The following is a 19,839-nucleotide window of genomic DNA, read 5'->3' on the forward strand; positions in this document are numbered from 1 at the left end:
ATAGCTTATTTTATTCGTTCACGACTCCTTCAAATGTCTTTAAAATTGTGACGAATATTAGCAACACTAAGGGATACTATCATCACTAAACCGATACTAAGCAGTGACTTGTATGCACATCAACAAATCAATCATTATGTCTATATACATGTCCATAAAAGCAGCAGAGAGAAACGCACAAATAAATGCATATATCTCAGATACTCCCAAAAGTAGTCAATCATCGGTGGAAGTATCACTCACATATACACGCGCATATGGCTATGCGAGAAGCTATATGTTGAAATTCTATTTCATGTGGCAACTCTGTTTTTCATTTGCAACTTGTAATCGCATTTTTTGCTTTGCGAATTCTTTCTTTGTATTCGCCATTTTAACTTACGAATAATTCTTTTCTATCTGTGTGTATCTAACCGACGTTGAAGTAAGTCGAAATAAAACATTCTTTATTGTTCAGAAGAGCGGCTGTTTTTATTTTAAATTAGAGGACCTCCAACAGGTTATGGGCCCAGCCCCTACATAAAGTGCTAAGAAAAATGAACAATTCTTCGTTTTTTAATGTTGAGAAGTTGGATGAGTCCAACTATGACGCATGGTGCGTTCAAGTAAAAAGTATACTTGTATACAAGGAGCTCTGGGATGTGGTGTCAGGTGCACTTATGCAGCCAGCTACAGAAGCCGAAGACGCTGAACAAAAAGCATGGAAATCGAGTGATGAGAAGGCCATGGCAACAATTGTGTTAAGCCTAACGCCAATACAAATTGCCTACGTGAAAAAATGCAAAACAGCAAAAGAAGCATGGAGTGTGTTGCAGGATATACATCGACCAAAAGGCCCTGCGCGAAAGGTGTCTTTATTTAAGCAGCTACTGGATATGCGCATGGCAGAAAGTGATAAGGTACAACAATATCTAAGCAATTTTTCGAGTATAGTTGAGAAGCTAGCAGAAATTGGTATAGATCTGCAGGAGGAGTTATTTGTAATAATGCTCCTAGCTAGTCTTCCGAAGTCTTTCGAAAATTTAGTTGTCGCGTTAGAGTCACGCGATGAGCTTCCAAAGCTGAGTTTGTTAAAAATTAAATTGCTTGAGGAAGAGCAACGTCGAAAAATGAGTGTGTCGCCTATTGCAGAAAGTAGCGTGCAAGTTTTCATGGCACATGAAAAGGGTAAAAGCAGTGGCAGCAAGTCGTCGCAGCGAAGTAAATGTTCTAGAAATCGATCGAACTTAAAATGTTTTAGTTGTGGACGCACGGGTCATTTTGCTGCACAATGCAACAAAAGCAACAAAAACCAGGAACAGACAGATAAAACAAACGAGAAACCAAAAGCATTTACTCTGTTCTCAGCGTTTGAGTCAAACAACTTGCAGTCGAACGTATGGTGTATCGATAGCGGAGCCACGTCGCATATGTGTTGTGACAGAAACATGTTCGATGAGTTGACTGAATACAATGAAAACATTTTGTTAGCTGGTAACAAATGTATAGAAGCAATGGGAAAGGGAACAGTTCGACTAAAAGCAGAAGGGAAAGAAATCCAGCTGATTGATGTACTTTATGTTCCTGTATTGCAATGCAATTTTATTTCAGTATCGAAAGCAGTGAAAAATAACCTTTGCGTTAAATTTGCAAAAGATTTTGTCACGGTATATGAAAACAACGGCAGCGTAATATTGCGTGGAAACAAAGTTGGTGATATATTTTTGTTCACAGAAAATAAGAAAATGTTATTCTTTGCAGGCCAGCAGAATGAAGCAATGAAGTGGCATGCACGGTATGGTCATTTGAACTATGACAGCATGCGTATGCTTGTAAACAAAAATTTAGTGAACGGGCTTCAAGTAAATGTGCCAAAATCTATTCAGTGTGTTGTATGTATGCAGAGTAAATGTGTAACAAAACCATTTACATCAAGTTCAAATCGAGCAAGCGAATTACTTGAACTAGTACATACAGATGTATTTGGGCCAGTAAAAACATCGGCTGGTGGTTCAAAATACGTATTGACATTTGTAGATGACAAATCAAGATATGGTTTTGTTTATTTAATGAAGCACAAAAGCGAAGTTTTCAGTAAATTTAAAGAATTCAAGATTTTCGCTGAACGTCAAACTGGGTGTCTAATTAAAGCCATTAGAAGTGACAATGGCACTGAATACACAAATAATTTGTTTCAGCAGTATGTAAAAGATTGTGGCATTTTGCATCAGTTCACGGTACCCTACACTCCGCAGCAGAATGGTGTAGCTGAACGCTATAACCGGACATTGGTAGAGATGGCACGGAGCATGCTAATTGGTGCGAATTTGAGTGATACATTATGGGCAGAAGCTGTAAATACTGCAGCCTACTTGCGAAATAGGTCACCAACAAAAGCAGTTGATGAAATGACGCCTTATGAGGCATGGTATAAAAGAAAACCAGTTGTGTCACATCTAAGAACATTTGGATCAGTGGCTTACGCCTTAGATAAAAAACCTAAAAGTAAATTCAATGCTAAGGGAAAAGCGTATGTAATGGTTGGTTACGGTAGTGCTACCAAAGGCTATCGCTTGTATGATTCTGCCACAAGAGGAATTATTTTAAGACGTGATGTATCATTTATAGAACCAACTATTCCGAAAGAAAATCTAAACGTTGATTTATATATTTTAAAGTCAAATCAAGATAAGCCAGAAGGTGAATGTGTAAGCACTGAAGACAAGCTAAAGAGTGAGTGGGTTAGCACTGAAGACAAGCCAGAGAGTGAATGTGTTAGCACTGAAGACAAGCTAGATAATGAACGTGTTAGTGCTGAAGACGACCCAGAGAGTGATTATAAATCTGCAAAAGAAGAAAGTGATGAAGAGCCTGCTACTAAACAAGTAGGACCTGGTCGGCCTAAGTTGGTGCGGTCAGGGAAACCAGGAAGGCCAAAGAAAGAATACCATTATGCAAATTTTCTCAATGATGTTGATATTCCGAATACAGTGGGTGAAGCCATGTCTAGTGACCATGCAAGTGAGTGGCGTAAAGCAATGTGTGCTGAATATCAAGCTCTTTTAGACAACGATACATGGGAGCTAGTAGATTTACCAAAAAATCAGAAAGCCATAAAGTGCAAATGGGTATTTTCGATCAAGAAAAACAAGAACGGTGAAATTGATCGATTTAAGGCAAGGCTAGTAGCCAAAGGGTGCAGCCAAGTATATGGGGTGAACTATACCGATACGTTTTCACCTGTGGTGCGGTATTCTACGATCCGTACAATTTTCGCGTTAGCTGCAGAGTACCAGCTATACCTACACCATGTTGACGTTTCATCTGCGTTTTTAAATGGTATCATAGATGACGAAATATATATGGTGCAGCCTGAAACATTTACAAACAGCGAGTATCCCAATAAAGTCTTAAAGTTAAAGAAAGCTTTATATGGTTTGAAACAGGCAGGACGTCAATGGAATATGAGGTTGCATGACATTTTAATTAATATTGGTTTTAAACAATGTGTAACAGAGCCTTGCGTATATACGAAGCATCACGACGGGCACATCAATTTGTTAGCAGTGTACGTAGATGATTTGCTAATAGCCAGCTCAAACAAGAAAGAGATGAGCTCTATTAAACACGAAATTTCGAAAAGACTGCAAGTGGTAGATAAGGGTCCTGTTCAATTATTTCTTAGTATGGAAGTCGAAAGAGAAGGTGAAAGGGGCGCAATAGCTATACGACAAAAAGGGCAAATCAAAGAATTGCTGCAACAACATGAAATGTTAGACTGTCGTCCTATAGCAACACCACTCGATCCTAAGCAACAAATATTATGCGCTGATTCTAGTTGCAAGCGCGTTGGCAAACAAGAGTACCAGTCGCTGATAGGCTCGTTGTTGTATCTGGCGTTGTGCACAAGGCCAGATATTATACATACAGTGTGCAAGCTTGCGCAGCATAATAATGAGCCACATAGCGAACACTTGGCAGCGGCAAAAAGGGTGTTAAGATATTTATGTTCTACGATTGATTTATCGCTCACGTACAGTAAGAAGGGAACGCCGATACAATGCTATGCTGATGCTGATTGGGGTGGAGAGTCACTCGAGCGCAAATCGTTCACTGGCTATGTATTTCTTTTAGCCGGTGGTGCGGTGTCTTGGGAGTCGAAGAAGCAATCAACAGTGGCCTTGAGCAGCACCGAAGCGGAATACATATCGTTGTCAACTGCCGCAAAAGAGGTTATGTTCATAAAACAATTTTTGGACGAAATAAATGTACATAGGCCTGACAAAATTGTTGTAAATGGTGATAATTTAAGCTCATTACATCTTATCAAAAATGCTGTATACCATACAAGATGTAAGCACATAGAAATTAAATATCATCATATAAGAGATATGTATCAGAAAAATTTAATTGAATTACAATATTGTTCAAGCTCAGATAATATTGCAGATGTATTTACGAAAAATCTAAGCAAGTTAAATCATAACAAGTTTGTGAAATTGTTAGGTTTAATCTAGTACATGTAAAATAACTTCAAAGTTTTTTTTTGAGTTAAATTATTAATTTGTGACTGCAAATGAATACCAGATTTGAGGAGGAGTGTTGAAATTCTATTTCATGTGGCAACTCTGTTTTTCATTTGCAACTTGTAATCGCATTTTTTGCTTTGCGAATTCTTTCTTTGTATTCGCCATTTTAACTTACGAATAATTCTTTTCTATCTGTGTGTATCTAACCGACGTTGAAGTAAGTCGAAATAAAACATTCTTTATTGTTCAGAAGAGCGGCTGTTTTTATTTTAAATTAGAGGACCTCCAACACTATAATAATCGTGCATCTGTAGTTATAGCTGAGAAATTTATAGCTGGTAAACAAGTAGTAAATTCTAGAAATAGAAACGCCTAGAAGTATGCGAACGAGACATCACAGAGTATAAAAGGAGTTAAAGCTGAGTAAGCAGTAATCAGTTTGATTTAAGCAAGCTATTGGTTGTGAAGTATCAATGTTATTGTGAAGTACTTTAATAAAGGCCATTTTGCATTTTTGAATATTAGAGTTATTCATTCAAAAGTTTAGCGACACGAACGTTAGTAAAAGGTTGCAAATAAGCGGAATTCCCCAAAATTCGTTACAATATTGTAAGCAAAGCAAGCCCTCTGCATAATTAAGTTATGATAGGTTTAACTCTTTTTAAATTATGATTACTTATATTTGTAAAATTGATTTTATCACAAGTGGGAGTTGCCATAGAATTTATGTATGTTTTGCGTCCAAAAACCAATACATCTACCAAATTTTATCAACTTAACGGTATTCGTTTTTGAATTATCTCATTTTTTCGATTTTGCAAAATTTTCGATATAATATAAGTTACCGCCCGATTTGACTCATTTGCAATACCAATCTATTCTGGGTCCAGATAAGCTCGTGTACCGAATTTGGTGAAGATATCTCAATGTGTGCTTAAGTTATCTTGTTAACGGACGAATAGACGGACGGACGTACACGTTGATGATTTTCATAGTTATATGGAAGTCTATATCTATCTCGATTCCTTTATACCTGAACAACCAACCGTTATGTTACCAAAGTTAATATAATCTGTGTGCAAAGCGCGCTGAGTATAAAAAGCTCAAATTATTGGACAATAAAAACAATGCAAACAAATTTCGAAACCGTTTTCGAAAACTGTCAAATTCAAGAAATGTTTTAAAAATCTGCGTGAACAATTTACAATTGAAATTTAAGAAAACTTTTTAAGAATCTTTGACAAAACGTGCAAAATGTAAATTTGGAACTGCACCACCCTTAGGAAAATATTGGCAAAACCCAATGCGAATACTGCAAAGCTACAATATTATACTTTGTTGGAGTAAAAACTCAAAACATTCCTGAAATAATAATAAAAAAATTTGAAAAATTTTGGAAAATTCTCAATTTTGCAAACTTTTTCGAAAACGTTAAAATTGGTTATACCATTCATTACTGCTTTTTTAATTAGCCGAAAGGAAAATTTTACTAATAAAGATTGCAAATTTATTTCAACTGCTATTTTTTGACTCGCAGGTGTGCATACAGATAGTACGCCACACCTTGCAACTTAATCATAAAATGCAAGAATCGCTGGAAATATTGCTCAGCGCACAGAAACGAGCTGTGCAAACAATTTTTAAAATGACACAATGAAAGATCACTCAAATTCATGAAATCTGCAATTTTTGTCCAACAAAAATTACTTAAAGTTATTTTGGAAAGAATTTTTTACGCAGATAAGAATCATTGAGTTTCATGTCTTTGAGAAAAAGTGGTTAAAATGTTAAAGAACAGTTTTTTTCTCCTGAAAAGAAAGGTACCAGGTAGGTATGCATGCAGGCATTCGAATTCAAAAATCTCGGCACCTGCTAGATGATGAAGAAGAGAAGTTCAGAGATATGTTGCAGTAACCATCGCCGTATCAGATTCTGTAATTTTTCTCTAATATGTCTAGTTTCGAAAACTTTTTATCCAAGATTTTCGAAAAAATATATGGGAGTTTTCGTTTCGATGTGAAAACTTGAAGAATCTGCATGACAGTAAGTTGATAATCTGACTGAATACCCGTGCGGGTTAGGTGGTTGGTATGCCTGTCGTAAGAGGCGACTAAAATACCCAAAACGATTCAAGGGGTTATCGGTGCAATTTATAGCTTCTCTTGTCAACTTCACCTACACGTGGCGAAACCTGTTTCTTTAGCAGCCGAGGCTTTGACGAGAAAGGGAGCTCCCAGGCGGCGCTGTCTGGATTCACTAAACCCTGGCAGTATTAGAATACGCTTGTATGTGACAAAGAGCGGCCTTTTCCAGGAAGAATCTGCTTTGTCGTGCCCTATATAACAAACTCGTCTGCAGGACAGTTACCCTCACTGCTCCTGGGTCCCGGGACACACGGCTCTGTTGGGTTATCTTCTGAAGAAAAGAGGGCCGCTTGGTTGTCGCTAGGTACTAAAATTTTCTTGCCGACTGTGTGTTGTCCTATTCAAACCCCTCCTGCAAGCATCCAACCGACTTCATTCAATCATCTCTACTGGGAATGTTTATCATAAAGTTGCTGTTCGCAACTGTTGTGGTCGCACAGCGTACTGTGCTATGAGAAAGAAAACTATAATTGTTTACCATGCTATGTAGAGTGCTCTATGGTTTTATTACTCCAACTGAGGGTGTCTCATAAACGCAGATCTAACGTTGCGGCTGCTGGGTGTCCTGCTAGATCCAACGATATCAAGAGCGATTTGAAAAGCTTCGCTTGGCGTTTTTATTAGAGCATCGCTTTTGCTGATTATATCTGGCGAAGAAGGTTAAGTGTGTCAAGTCAGATAAGAGTAAGCCTCTCAGAAGTCTTGATGTTCTTGAAATTAAAAGCATTTCCCTCTAACAATTCCCAACAAGTCTTTCCCAATCCATGCTATGATTGTAACCGATGCTCAGTATTAAACGATTTAAATTTAATTTATTTAATAATTTGGGAAAATTCAAACAACGTGACATCAGGACGGACAAGGCGACAGCTGTTTCGATTATACCTTGTAAATCTCTTCAAAGCGTTTTTTCCCGGGAGTGGGAGTCGAACCCGCACTCCTACGATAGTTGGAATGGTTACAAACGCATTCAGCTACGTCATGCCATTATTGTTGTACAGTTTTTCCCAATTGCCTTCTTTTGCATATATTATCTTCCACACATCACATAATTTGTATGTAGTTATGTGTTGAAGTTATGCATGTTTGTAAGGCGGTTTCATAGAAACTTGGTATTTTGCTGTTTTTGTTCTATTTATAGAACTACAACGAATCAACCAAATGTTGTCTCTTTATATGAATTAATCGGGGATTGCTCGTATTGCTTTAAATGTATGAACATTTATTTCAAGCAATTTTTTAATTTTATAATTTATTTAATAATTTGGGAAAATTTTAAATTTAAATTTATTTTAAATCTCTGGTGCTTTATCTTAAGTTTTCTTACGACTTTAGCAACTTAGTAGCTAAAGTAAATAAATCGAGCTGTTATAGAATATTCATCATCAACATCATTCATCTACACCAACAAGATAAAGGTTAATCTGCATTTAAAATCCCCTGTGGACAACAATTTACCTGCAAGCTTTGTGGCTTAGTAATATTATTTGAAGCACTAACACTAACACAGATAAAAGCTAAATTCTGCACCAATGAATGTGAATTTCAAATAACTCTTAAATGTTGAATAGTTCACTTATTTAGTTGCATGCAAGTCTACCGCAAATACAGAAACACTTTCATGTGTTGTGTAGTTGTAGTAGTCGTGTTTATATGGAAACAAATACAAAAATGGAGTTCATGAAAGTCACACTGAGGTGAAGAGCAATTTAAAAGTTGTAGCCACCATACATCAGGAGCTCCATATATATATATTTATCACGAGCTATGTAACATCATTAAGAAGAACTCCTTTGTGGCAAAATGTGGCAGTTTTGTAACTGTATAAGCTCTATTAAGTGCCAACTGACATGAGACAAACGTTTGGTTACCAAAAAAGGTAAAACGAGTAAACAAAGTGAATGTGAGTGTGAGAAAGGGAAGTTCGCCAAGCAACTTGCTTTTTTGGTGAAAGCAGCATCTGAAAGGAAAACTTTCAAAAAAACGCACAGCATCTGCGGTTTGCAAGTGAAAATAGTTTCCGTAGCATATATTGTATAACACACATATATACACAAACATGTAATATATTTGCAGTAAATACACCAAAATAAGAAACAAAATAATAATATTAGGAGAGGAATGTGAAAAATTACACAGAAGATGCTATCCATAGTCAACAGATGATGTTGCAACATGCAACATATCCATGCAACATAAATTTCACCGCCGTAAGTAATTATAAGTGCTTCAGGTGTATTTTATGTACTCGTGTTAAGCGTAGTAGTAAGCGTGAGTCTCACTTGCATTGTTCATGAGCCAAAACTTATTACTGTGTTTAGGCGATGATTACAACATTGCTGTAAAAGTCTTTGAAAATTATGGGAGGTGCTTAGAAGAGTTTTCAACAAATTTGTGCTGAATGTATTTGTGTGCGTGTGATGCGTATAAAAGAAAAAGCACAGTTGTACTATAACAAATATTGAACCTGTTTTTGTGATTACAGCATTATTTGCTTTATCCATAGTAAATAAAACAAGTAAGGACGGGACTCACTTCATACCTTTCATGTATGGGGCTGAACAATATTCTTATCCCATTCATAATATCCGAATAATCGGACGTATAAGATATGAAATATCTATATACGTAAGCATTTGGTGAAATTTGAAGGTTCTAACTGTTAAAACGTTGTAGAAATTGCGAAAAGTGTCTTATCTGAACAATCGGTTGTATGGGATATATACTATATATACCATCGATCTATAAAATTTTTGCAGAGAAAAATTACGTAATCATTCTGCGAATTTTGAAGTTTATAGCTGTTAAAATGGGGCAGCAATTACGAAAAGTTTCTTATCTGAACAATCGGTTGTATCAATTTTTTCGGACAACAATATGTGCAATATATGAAAGCATATTATGGTGAAGTTTGAAGTTTCAATCTGATAAATGAGGAAGATATGGCAAAAATCCTCTTTTCTGAAAAAACGGTTATATGGGAGATATAAGCTATAGTGGTCCGATCCGGCCGGTTCCGGCAAGTGTCTAATCGGAACCTAAATATACTCGCTCACTAAATTTTATTAAGATATCTCAAAAATTGAGTAACTAGTTTGCATACAAACAGACAGACGGACATGGCTTGATCAACTCAGCTCTTCATCCTGATCATTTCGGTATATTTTCCTTTAACGACTTATAATTTTGAGATTCGTGACAAAGTTAATATACCATTTCATTGTTATGAAAGGTATAAAAAGTGATTCATTTATGTGAACAAAGTGTTAAATAATTTTTTTTTTCGCAAATTGAAGAGAAGCACTTCAAAAATTTTATAACTGAAACTATAAAAATCAATCTCAAAATTGTTTTCGAGAAAATTCGAAAAATTTTTACGAAAATTTCGAACTTTTTATTTGAATTTTTCTGAGTTTGATTCCCAATCAATTTTATGCTAACAAAGGACCTAAAGCTTGTCTCTCGTATTGATTGTTGACAATCTCTATAACTAAAATTGATTAGGCTATAAAACTGCATACGCAACAAAATTCAAAGGACTCTAAATAAAAATTGCGAAATATTTCGTAAAGTTTTGTTGCACTTTCGAAGATTTTCGAAAATTTTTTGAGATAATTGTTTCATGCATGAATGACAACTAAAAAAAGAAGAGTTTATTTGGGTTAAAATTCACAAAATTTTTTGGCACTTTAGGGTTAAGGTATAAACCCAACAATCTCTAGAACGATTTAATATGACACCATTGAACCTCCTGTCATTGCGCTTTGCTTTTCTGAGATGGTCAAGTACGTAAAAAAACTTAGTAGGTAACTGGCGAATTTAAAAGGGTTTAACGAAAATTTGGATTAGAAAATCGTGCGATCTTTTTCAGATTTTTTCCAAAGGCGCTTACTTTCCGTTATTCCGGTATGATGCAGTGAAAAGTCGCATTGAAAACGGATCCGATGAGAGGTTGTTTGCGTCTAGTTTACTTTGTGGCGCTTTTTTGGTTTTATACTGGTCTTGATCATACAAGTTAAATTCAAATTAGAATTAGCAATAGATGCAATTGGTTTATATTCTCTAATTCATTAAACAATTAGAAATAGTTCAACTAATTCCCATTAGATAATTGAAATTTTTATCCTAATGGTAAATCTAATTGCAATTAGTTGCCATTAGCAAAAAAAAATTGGGTTACCTTTACAATTAGAAATCTAATCTGCTAATGCAATTAGATATTCAATTAGCATTATCTAATCATTACTTAACATCTATGGTCTTCATTAAGTAAAAATACTGGCGTGGCATTTTCTTCAAAACGGCCATTTCTCAAATTGTCATGAAATCAAGGCTTTATGGCCATTTGAAAGTCTATAATTTTATGGCCCTTGAGCTTATATCACCACACAGATAATTCAGTTGAATGGGCCTTATCAACTCTCAACCTATTTTAATCTCGAAGATCAAAATGCTTGTATTCACAATTATTACAGTCCTATCCAACTAAAATAAAGCTTTTCTACTTCTGAGCTACATTCAGATGAACAGAGGTTAAGGTCGTATTTATACCGAAACCCGGAAAGCCAAACTGAATCACCTTGCTCAATTGACTTATTAGCTTCAGTGCTTTTCTTCTTAAGAGGCAGCCTTGACTACGTAGAACTGAATGTTTCTATGCTGACTAGTGGAATACTGCACACAATTCATCCATTATCAGAGAAGGAGAAACAAGGGCTTGTAAGCAGCGGTTCCTCGGAACGGGAGATATTGAATTAATATGCAGGATGAGAATCTTACAAAATTGGATGCAACAGCAGCATTTTATGATCCAGAGAGAGGATTCAAGTCCTTTTATTAATACTGTTATTGGGTTAAATATATCCGAGGACAAACCTGCCGCTTCTATGAACTGAGAAGACTCCCATGTGGAAACAATCAACAAATAAGATCGGAAAACAGCCCATTATTGCATGACGTCGATAAAGATCTCTTAAATGTTCAGAGCGTTGGCTGCACATGTATACAAAGTGCCCTAAAGCAAGTTTCTGCCCAACACATAGAAGGCAACACTGCTAGTTCTCATTCCGAACATCAAGTGGCTCACGATGAAAGAAGGGTTAAGATAGCAAGCAGATCTGATCAGGTGCTAGACTTCGATCATGCAACTAAACAACTGATGAGGCAGCTGTCATAACAGTGCGAAACTGCGAGCTTATTCATCATAATCGTAACCAGATTTAATTGGATGGCTGTCTGATTACGGTTTTCAGCTAGCTCTCTCAATACCGGAGTTCGTCATAGTCATGATGAAACTTATGACGATTGGCCACCAATAAGTAGAAATTTGAAGCTGCTAACATCGGCCTTGGGGTATAGAATTATATAAAAGAATCTAAAGAAATTTACGAAATCTGCACGGAAATGAGTTGGTATGTTGTTACTATACAAGAACGAGAAGAATCGCCACGATCTTGGGAACAGAAGTGGAGCAGCAGAAAAGTGAACCCCGAATCCGTGGTTGCAGCGATTACTTAGGGAACTCAACTTCTACCTGATACAAATCTTAGCTCGATACGGTTTATTCCGGTCTTAACAATGAGAATGGTTTAAAACTTGAGTTATCTATACTGTCATATCTTTTCCGATCCACGATGCTGTTCTAAGTCCTTATGAAATAAAAATTTTAAATGAACATTTAACAGTTATTCAAAGTCAAGCAAAATTGCATTGTAGATTTATACATTTTCAAAAAATGTGCATTTCAGCAAATAAGCATTTTTTGTATCGATTCACTAATAAAATATTGATTTTTGCACAAACAGCAAAAACACATAGAAGCATTACAAAATTTCCCATTTCACATCGACCAACTATTAGTTCACTGAATTCGTAATGAATACACATTTTTGCCAATTCAGCGAATTACTGCTGGACTTAGCACAATGAAAAAGCATAGCCCCAGTCTCTGCTGTGATGCAGCAGCAAAAAGCGAAAATCACCCAACCTTGTCACTGTGGCGGCGGGTATCAGTCGGCCTAGCCTTCAGCTGTGTTCTACTGGCGCATCATTTTATTGCAACTTCATTGCACTTTGACAGTTGACATATTTTTAATCTATTTATGCAAGCAGCAAATAAGCCACGTTACTTTGCCATGGCCGCTGGTAATCTGCACGCATAAGCCGATCATGTTTATGTATGTGTGGAAGTAATAGTGGTGGAGTGTAATAGCGACCCAATAAGCACGAACAAAAATATTTTTCTTAATTTCATGCTTATTAAGCCACTTTTACAGAGACGCGCTTATGAAATATTGAGAGATTTTCTAGTCAAGCTTCAAACTCAGTTCTTTGGTTGGCATATCAAGTTCCTATAAAAAGCCTTCAGGCTTAATATCTTTGAGGTCTAAGAGACTATCGCAAAGGGTTTTGCGAAAACTTCATTCTGTTACGGAAATGTGCACTAGAGTCCAAAAGTGTGTGCTGTGACATGAGGTTTGTGTTTCACACCACTCTTTGATATATATCTACCCCTCTGTAACCTAAATAGTTCAGTGTGCAATGAATTAAAATGCTTAGGTTAAATACCGCTTCTATTTAGCTTTAAAATGATTGAGTTTCGTATTTCGTTTAATGTAAGCTGCTGGATCCTCTACAGGACCGTAATCACCTACGCCTCTGCAAGCGGTTTTGACCTAAATTCATATTTGTAATTGGGTTTGCCTTGTTTGTGTGAGGCTGAGGGTCAGAGAAGCTAACTAGCTTTGAAACTATTGATTGCGCTCAAACAAATCTTTGAATCCTTGAACATTGTCCCCTTATTCTTTTAGCGGTACTTTGCCACATCCAATTAGTTTAAACACTCGCAAATTGTTCTCAGAGTCATATAACGGGAGTCAAAGAAAACTTACCTTTAGATTAGACTATATGGATGCTGCTGTTAGAGGTGTTGGTTCGACATTGCATCTAGAAAGGTTGTTAGTGTCACGTGGGGACACCGCGCGTGTACACCATACATTGCATATGTAAAGTTTAATTCCGGATAAGTAAGGGTTGACCACTTTACAATATCCAGATCAAATTTGTTCCAAAGTTACGTACAACTGTATGAGGAGCTTTATCGGGCATAATTTGGCAGCGACTGCGGGTGAGTTTTTGTATGGCAGTCTCTCCCAGTCTTTGATTGACTGTGAGGCGGGGACGCATCAATCAATTGTACTTTTGGATGGCCAGGTTTCGTTTTTTTCCTTCATGCGGAAGCTTTTCGTATCATTGCGTTAACCACGCTCATATGTCATTAAAAAAACTCTGTGGAAGCTCTGAGCATAGTGTTTTGATAGTCCTGCAGCTTCGCTGTTTGTTTGTTTCTTTTAAGTACGGAGAACATGCCGAAGACGCATAGCATACGTTCAGCTGGCTGCTGGCTAATTGCTTAGTAAGTAGATTAGTTAGCAGCGTTTTTTTGTTTTTGAAGCTCTTAGCTTTAGGTGCCATTGCGACTGCAAGATCGAAGAAATGTAGGTAATTATCGAATATCACGCCCACTTCGTCCACTCTGTAAATAAGGTTGCTGTAGACTTGTTTGGTGATAGTGTTGAATTACGCGAGGCAAAGCTCGTCTGCATCTGCCGTCTCATGAGCTATACCATCGGGCACCTAGTTTCCAGTACATTATGATCTGTAGGCATGATTGATTCATGTGTCAAGGCAGATTCCTCACATTATCTAAGCAGAGTTAATGTTGTCCAGTCTGTTGGCCCAAAATGGTGGTTATCTTTGTATCCCCGCTATACTCGTAGATTGGCTCTAAAATATTCTGGCGCTTACTCCGAATGTCTCTTTCGAATTTCTAAACAAGACAACCTTTTTTCAAATTCTCTCTTTTGGGAAGGAGGATCCTATTGGCTCATATTGCTCAGAACATTACTTGACCTACGCTTTATGAATAAGCAAAAAGTATTTTTTTTGTCTGAAGTAGGAGAAAAACTAAAGCTATGCGGTTTTATCCTACAGGATAAGACAACAAGCTCGCTGTTTAACACAGTTCTGGGGTCTTCGCAAAGCAACTCAACTTCTTCAGTACTACAGGCTTGCCGCTTACGAGTCTAGAATCGGTAGTTTCTCAAATTTATGACGAACTAATTTTCTATATTAATAGAATCGTCTTTTAAGTTAAGAAATCTAATATTAGTACCGCTTTTGAGATCCTGTTTAAAACAATTTTTCGAGATTTGAGAAAAGTATTTAAATAGCTGTTGCTGTTGTTGGATTAACGATAAAGACACCCCCCGAAGGCTTGGGAGTGTTGTCGACGTTGATGGTCCTTTGCCGGATATAGATTCGGTACCTTCCGGTAACAAAGCACCTTTAAGGTACTAGCCCGACCATCTCGGGAACGATTTATATAACGAAATTAAACCTTCAAGGCCATCCACCTCTCCCCTCCCCTAGTTCCTTGAGGAGCTTGAGGTCGCCAGAGCATCATCTGTTAATAAAACAGGATTCGTCGCGGGTAGGTGAGGTTGACAATTGGGTTGGAGAAGCTATATATTGCGCAGGCAACCCCTTGAGAGAGTTGCGCTACACAACCCATTGAGTCCCTATTTAAATAGCTAGAGCTTACTGTCGACGATCAACATTTGCTTTTATGTTATGTGAAAAAGATGCTGAGTGTTAAGCAATTGGTCCCTTTTGTTCACAATCAATCCTCCTTATGTAGTGCATTATGTGTTCAGTTCAGACTTTAATGTAATAAAGTATTTCCGTAAGGATGGAAAGAAAACCTGTCTACGGTACACGTACGTTCACAAAGGCGATGGTCCAACACCTTATTATAAAATTATGATGACATACTAAGCATAAAATTTCATCTTAGGACTTTACATAGACTGATTGAGTCCGTAGTATTAGCAGAAGATTGTTTAAGGACCAAACTGAAAACCCTATCAAAAACCAGGACCTATGTTATAAAATGATTCCCTTCTCTAATAAAGTACTAGAACCTTCCTAGGACCTATGCCACTTGCTGCTTCTAGATCTGGCATCTTTATCACTCCTAATAGCTGAAGTCTTAGCCCGGAAAGCGCAGGGCACGAGCACAAAACGCACTGCTATAACAACAACAACAACAGCACAAAACGTGCTCCATAATTGCTCCTCCAACCCGTACTTCTACATCTACTATCACTGAACAAGCCTATTTTAAAGGCATGTGACGCCAGAAGGAAGTGCCCAGTCAGGATACACGTCACGAGTCTACGGTCCTCTATTTTTATTGATGGGAGTAACTTTGCTAGTCTAAGGTTGTAAACTTGATCTTCGACACTTTGCAGCACCGCGCTTGGCCCAACGCCTTTCCCGCTTGGTCAATCATGTGCACTTCCCGCCTTGTCTTAATCTCACGCAGTCTAATTGAGACGTTTACGGAGCAAGATTTGAGAGATGCAGTCTGTTTAGCTAATTGATCTGCTTTTAATTCACATTTATTACCATATGCCCTGGAACCCAATATAGATATATGCGTCTCCCTGTACGGATTCTTTGCAGGGATTGCTTACACTCCAAAACACTTTCAGATGCTGTGCTACGCGAGATTATTGCCTTAATTGCTGCTTGAATATCAATATAAAAGTTGACGCGGCTGCACCCTAAGCTACATTCTCCCAGTGTTGATACTGCGTTGGTTACGGCCATTACCATCGGTGTATACGTGTATTGCCTCGTTGGCCACCATCTACCTCTATTGTGGCTCTATGAGCCCCTTCAATGTGCATATACGGAATCAGGAAGTCTGTTTGCCCTATAATTTATGACGCTATACTACTATCGCAGTATGTTCTGCGTTCAAGCTGACCAGAGGCACTGAGTCTCGTTGCAGTTGTTAACGCTATGCTCTTGGTCAGCAAAGTCTACAAGTGGAATGTGTAGAATGGCATGCAGTGCAGTTGTCGTTGTTGTTTTCAGGGCTTCCGTTGGGAATTATAGCCAGTTTTTGCACATTATAGAAAGATGGATTCAATAATAAAAGCCCAAACAGTCCTTAATAGAATATTCAGTTTCTTTTATACATCGAAAAGTTTAGACTTGTTTCTCTTTTTAAAAGATATTTGATATAAAATGATTTTCGAGTTTTTATTTAATTTAATTTAATTTATTTGGATTAAAGTCGACACAGACACAATGCGGTCGACTACTAAGATATATAAAACATAAAATTAATGTTAGATTTAAAAATATTTAAATTTAACCATACATAGGAAAGAAAGTAAAAAATATCAGGCCAGACGTGACAGTATTGAATTATGCAACTCGGAAAACGAACATTCAAAACTGATGCAGTTATACAAGTTGTTGTAGTGCGAACACCAACTTCGCAGTGGATTATTTTTGGCAAAATTTTGCCGGCAAAGTGGTAAATAAAAAGGCAAAAAGTGCCTGGACGTCCTACCAGGAACAGCAAAATTTAGTCGACTAACAAGATCAGATGAGTCGATCTCGCCCATAATGAGCTTGTGAATGAACATTACCCCGAGTAAAGTTCTTCGATTTTCTAAAGTTGGCAGATTTATAAGGAGAAGCAAATGGTGGCAAATGCACACTAGAATCCCAGTTAATATAATGAATTGCTTCTGTACTGACTCAATACGCTTTATAAAGTTTTGATACCGTGGGCACCAGACACACGAACAATACTCTAAGATTGGTCGTACCAACGATGTGTAGAGGGTCTTAGTCAGATACGGATCATTAAACTCCTTAGCCCATCGCTGCACAAAACCGAGTATACCCGTTGCTTTGCTTACCATTGATGAAATATGCGTATTAAAAGTCAGTTTAGGATCAAAAAGAACGCCTAGATCACTTACGACAGATATACGCTCCAAAGGCGTGCTGTTTAACGTATACGATGTCAAACTTGGCTTCACTCGGTGAAATGTCATTAGTTTGCACTTCGATCAATTCAAAACTAGTAAATTTGCAGTACACCAACATTGAAATGAGTCCAAGTCTGCCTGAAGAAACTCCACACGGGAAGACTCCGAAGGCAGGTATGAGTAACAAAGTTTAACATCATCCGCATACATAAGAGTTCGGGAATGTATGAGAGTTTGTGGTAAGTCATTTATAAACAAGGTAAAAAGTAACGGACCCAAATGACTACCCTGAGGCACTCGAGATAGCTTTCGAGCCATGCAAGTAAATGCTTCGGAAATCCAAGTAAATCAAGTTTGTAAATTAAAAGCTCATGATTGACAGAGTCAAACGCTTTACTGAAGTCGGTATAGATCACATCCGTTTGCCTATTGTTTAAAAATCCATCCATTACAAAAGAAGTAAACTCTAGCAAGTTGGTAGTAGTTGATCTACGCGGCACAAACCCATGCTGGCAGGGCGATAATATGGAGCTACACATGTGTTGAAGTTGACATGTAATTATTCGCTCAAATGTTTTGGGAATAGCTGAAAGCTTAGCTATACCTCTATAGTTCTCTATACTAGACCTACTACCTTTTTTGTGTAAAGGTATAATAAATGATTTCTTCCAAATCAATGGAAAAGTGGCAGATTCCACAGATAATTGGAATAATTTATGTATCGGCTCAGATAAGTTAACTGCACAGTATTTGAGTACACAACTAGGAACACCATCTGGACCCGGAGAAAAAATCGGTTTCATACCGAGAAGGCTCTGAAGAACAGTATTCTTATCCCATACTGGATTAGGAATGCAATTAAAACTTTCCAAGTTTTAGGAGTGTTGACCGGGTTGAAAACGTTTAGATGAGTAGGTTGACCTGAAGAATTCTGCAAATAATTCCGCAATATCATTATCAGAACTAGCATTCTTGCAATCAAAAGAAAAAGTAGCTGGAAAACCAGATGTTTTCCTCTTGGAATTAACAAAACTGTATCAAAGAAAAATGTTTGCTGGGATGTCGCTCTCCTATTTATATGCACATTATTGACGTTAGCATAAACATACCTACTACTACTTTACATCAATATGCGTATGCATGTATGTATATATGAAATCGTTTGTATATATTGTACTTACTCCAACCTGGCGCCGGTACGATTAAACCGGATATCATCTCCTCACTCATTACGGGTGGATCCGTTGGTGGCGGTGGACATACCAATGAATCAATCATGTCATCAGTGACGCGCAAAATACCACTTAGATCTGGTGCCTCAGTGCGTGATGACCTGCAAAATTGCAAAAAGATTAAGAAAGACATGAATTAAAATTATACTTTGAAACAATAGTCGAATGATGCTTAACTTTTATATATTCACACATATGAAATCTTTATTAAAATGTGTGAAGTTGAATGTTCTATTTTTTATATAGGAAATGTGGTTTAACTTAAGCCTTTCAACAAAATTTATGTGCAGCTTCAATCAGTTTTGTAAACTTTTTTATTTTAAATAAATGTTTTTGCGAGAGGAGTAACAAAACTTTGGCTGTTCCTCCGGGCGTATGAGAACAGGATGTACATATATATGTTTAGTTAGAAAAGTTGTAATTTGTTCTATATTTGGTTATGGCTTTTATCATCATGAATAGTTTTACGTAGAATGAGGGAAACTGATAGACCCAGAAGTAGAGGTAACGAAACGATCAGGAGGACAAGCTAAAGCAATTCAGCCATGAGCTTCTTTTCGCCGGTTCATTTGTTTGTGCCATCAAACAACTAGTACACATCTTTTGAAATATTTTGATACAATTTTCTCCAGTTGATTAATCTTTTGTCTTAACTGAGATAGTCGGATCATTTATTCAGATGTCTTCTCTTCACTTGCTTTTGCATATAAAGGGAACTTGCAGCAGTACCTTCGTTATAACTCTTTAATTGAAACAACGAAAAAAGCTTAGCGCGTTCATAGGGTTCTGAGAAAAAAAGAGGAAAACAGAAGGAAGGTGGAAAAGGAAAATCTACATTCAAATGAAGTCAAAGATATATAAATATCTTGAGCCCAATCCAACCTATTCGGGAACTTCTTTTTATATATTTGTTTATCATAACCATTAAATGTTGCCAAACTTGTTTGCAATAAGTCACGCCAACTGTCCCTGTTTCTGATAGCTAAAGCCAATCGGGCGCACCAAGAGAGGTCGAGTTTTCCTCCATTTGCTTCTCCCAAGTGAATTGAAATCTCCACCTTTCTCTTAAAGCACTAGCTTCATATCTGCATAAAGCTCGAAC

The 19,839-nt window shown here is 37.2% G+C and overlaps 1 protein-coding gene across 9 annotated transcripts in view; it reads right to left on the reverse strand.

Moving 5' to 3' along the window:
• Positions 1-19,839, reverse strand: part of sif (still life) — an 843,636-nt gene that overhangs the window by 94,073 nt on the left and 729,724 nt on the right. For all 9 annotated transcript variants that reach the window (XM_067789261.1, XM_067789264.1, XM_067789263.1 and 6 more), the window contains one exon: positions 18,687-18,838. In XM_067789261.1, the coding sequence (XP_067645362.1) occupies positions 18,687-18,838 (152 nt within the window). The remainder of the gene's footprint in view (positions 1-18,686; positions 18,839-19,839) is intronic.

Source organism: Eurosta solidaginis, chromosome 5 (genome assembly GCF_040869045.1).
Source record: "Eurosta solidaginis isolate ZX-2024a chromosome 5, ASM4086904v1, whole genome shotgun sequence".
In the NCBI taxonomy this organism is placed as follows: Eukaryota; Metazoa; Arthropoda; class Insecta; order Diptera; family Tephritidae; genus Eurosta; species Eurosta solidaginis.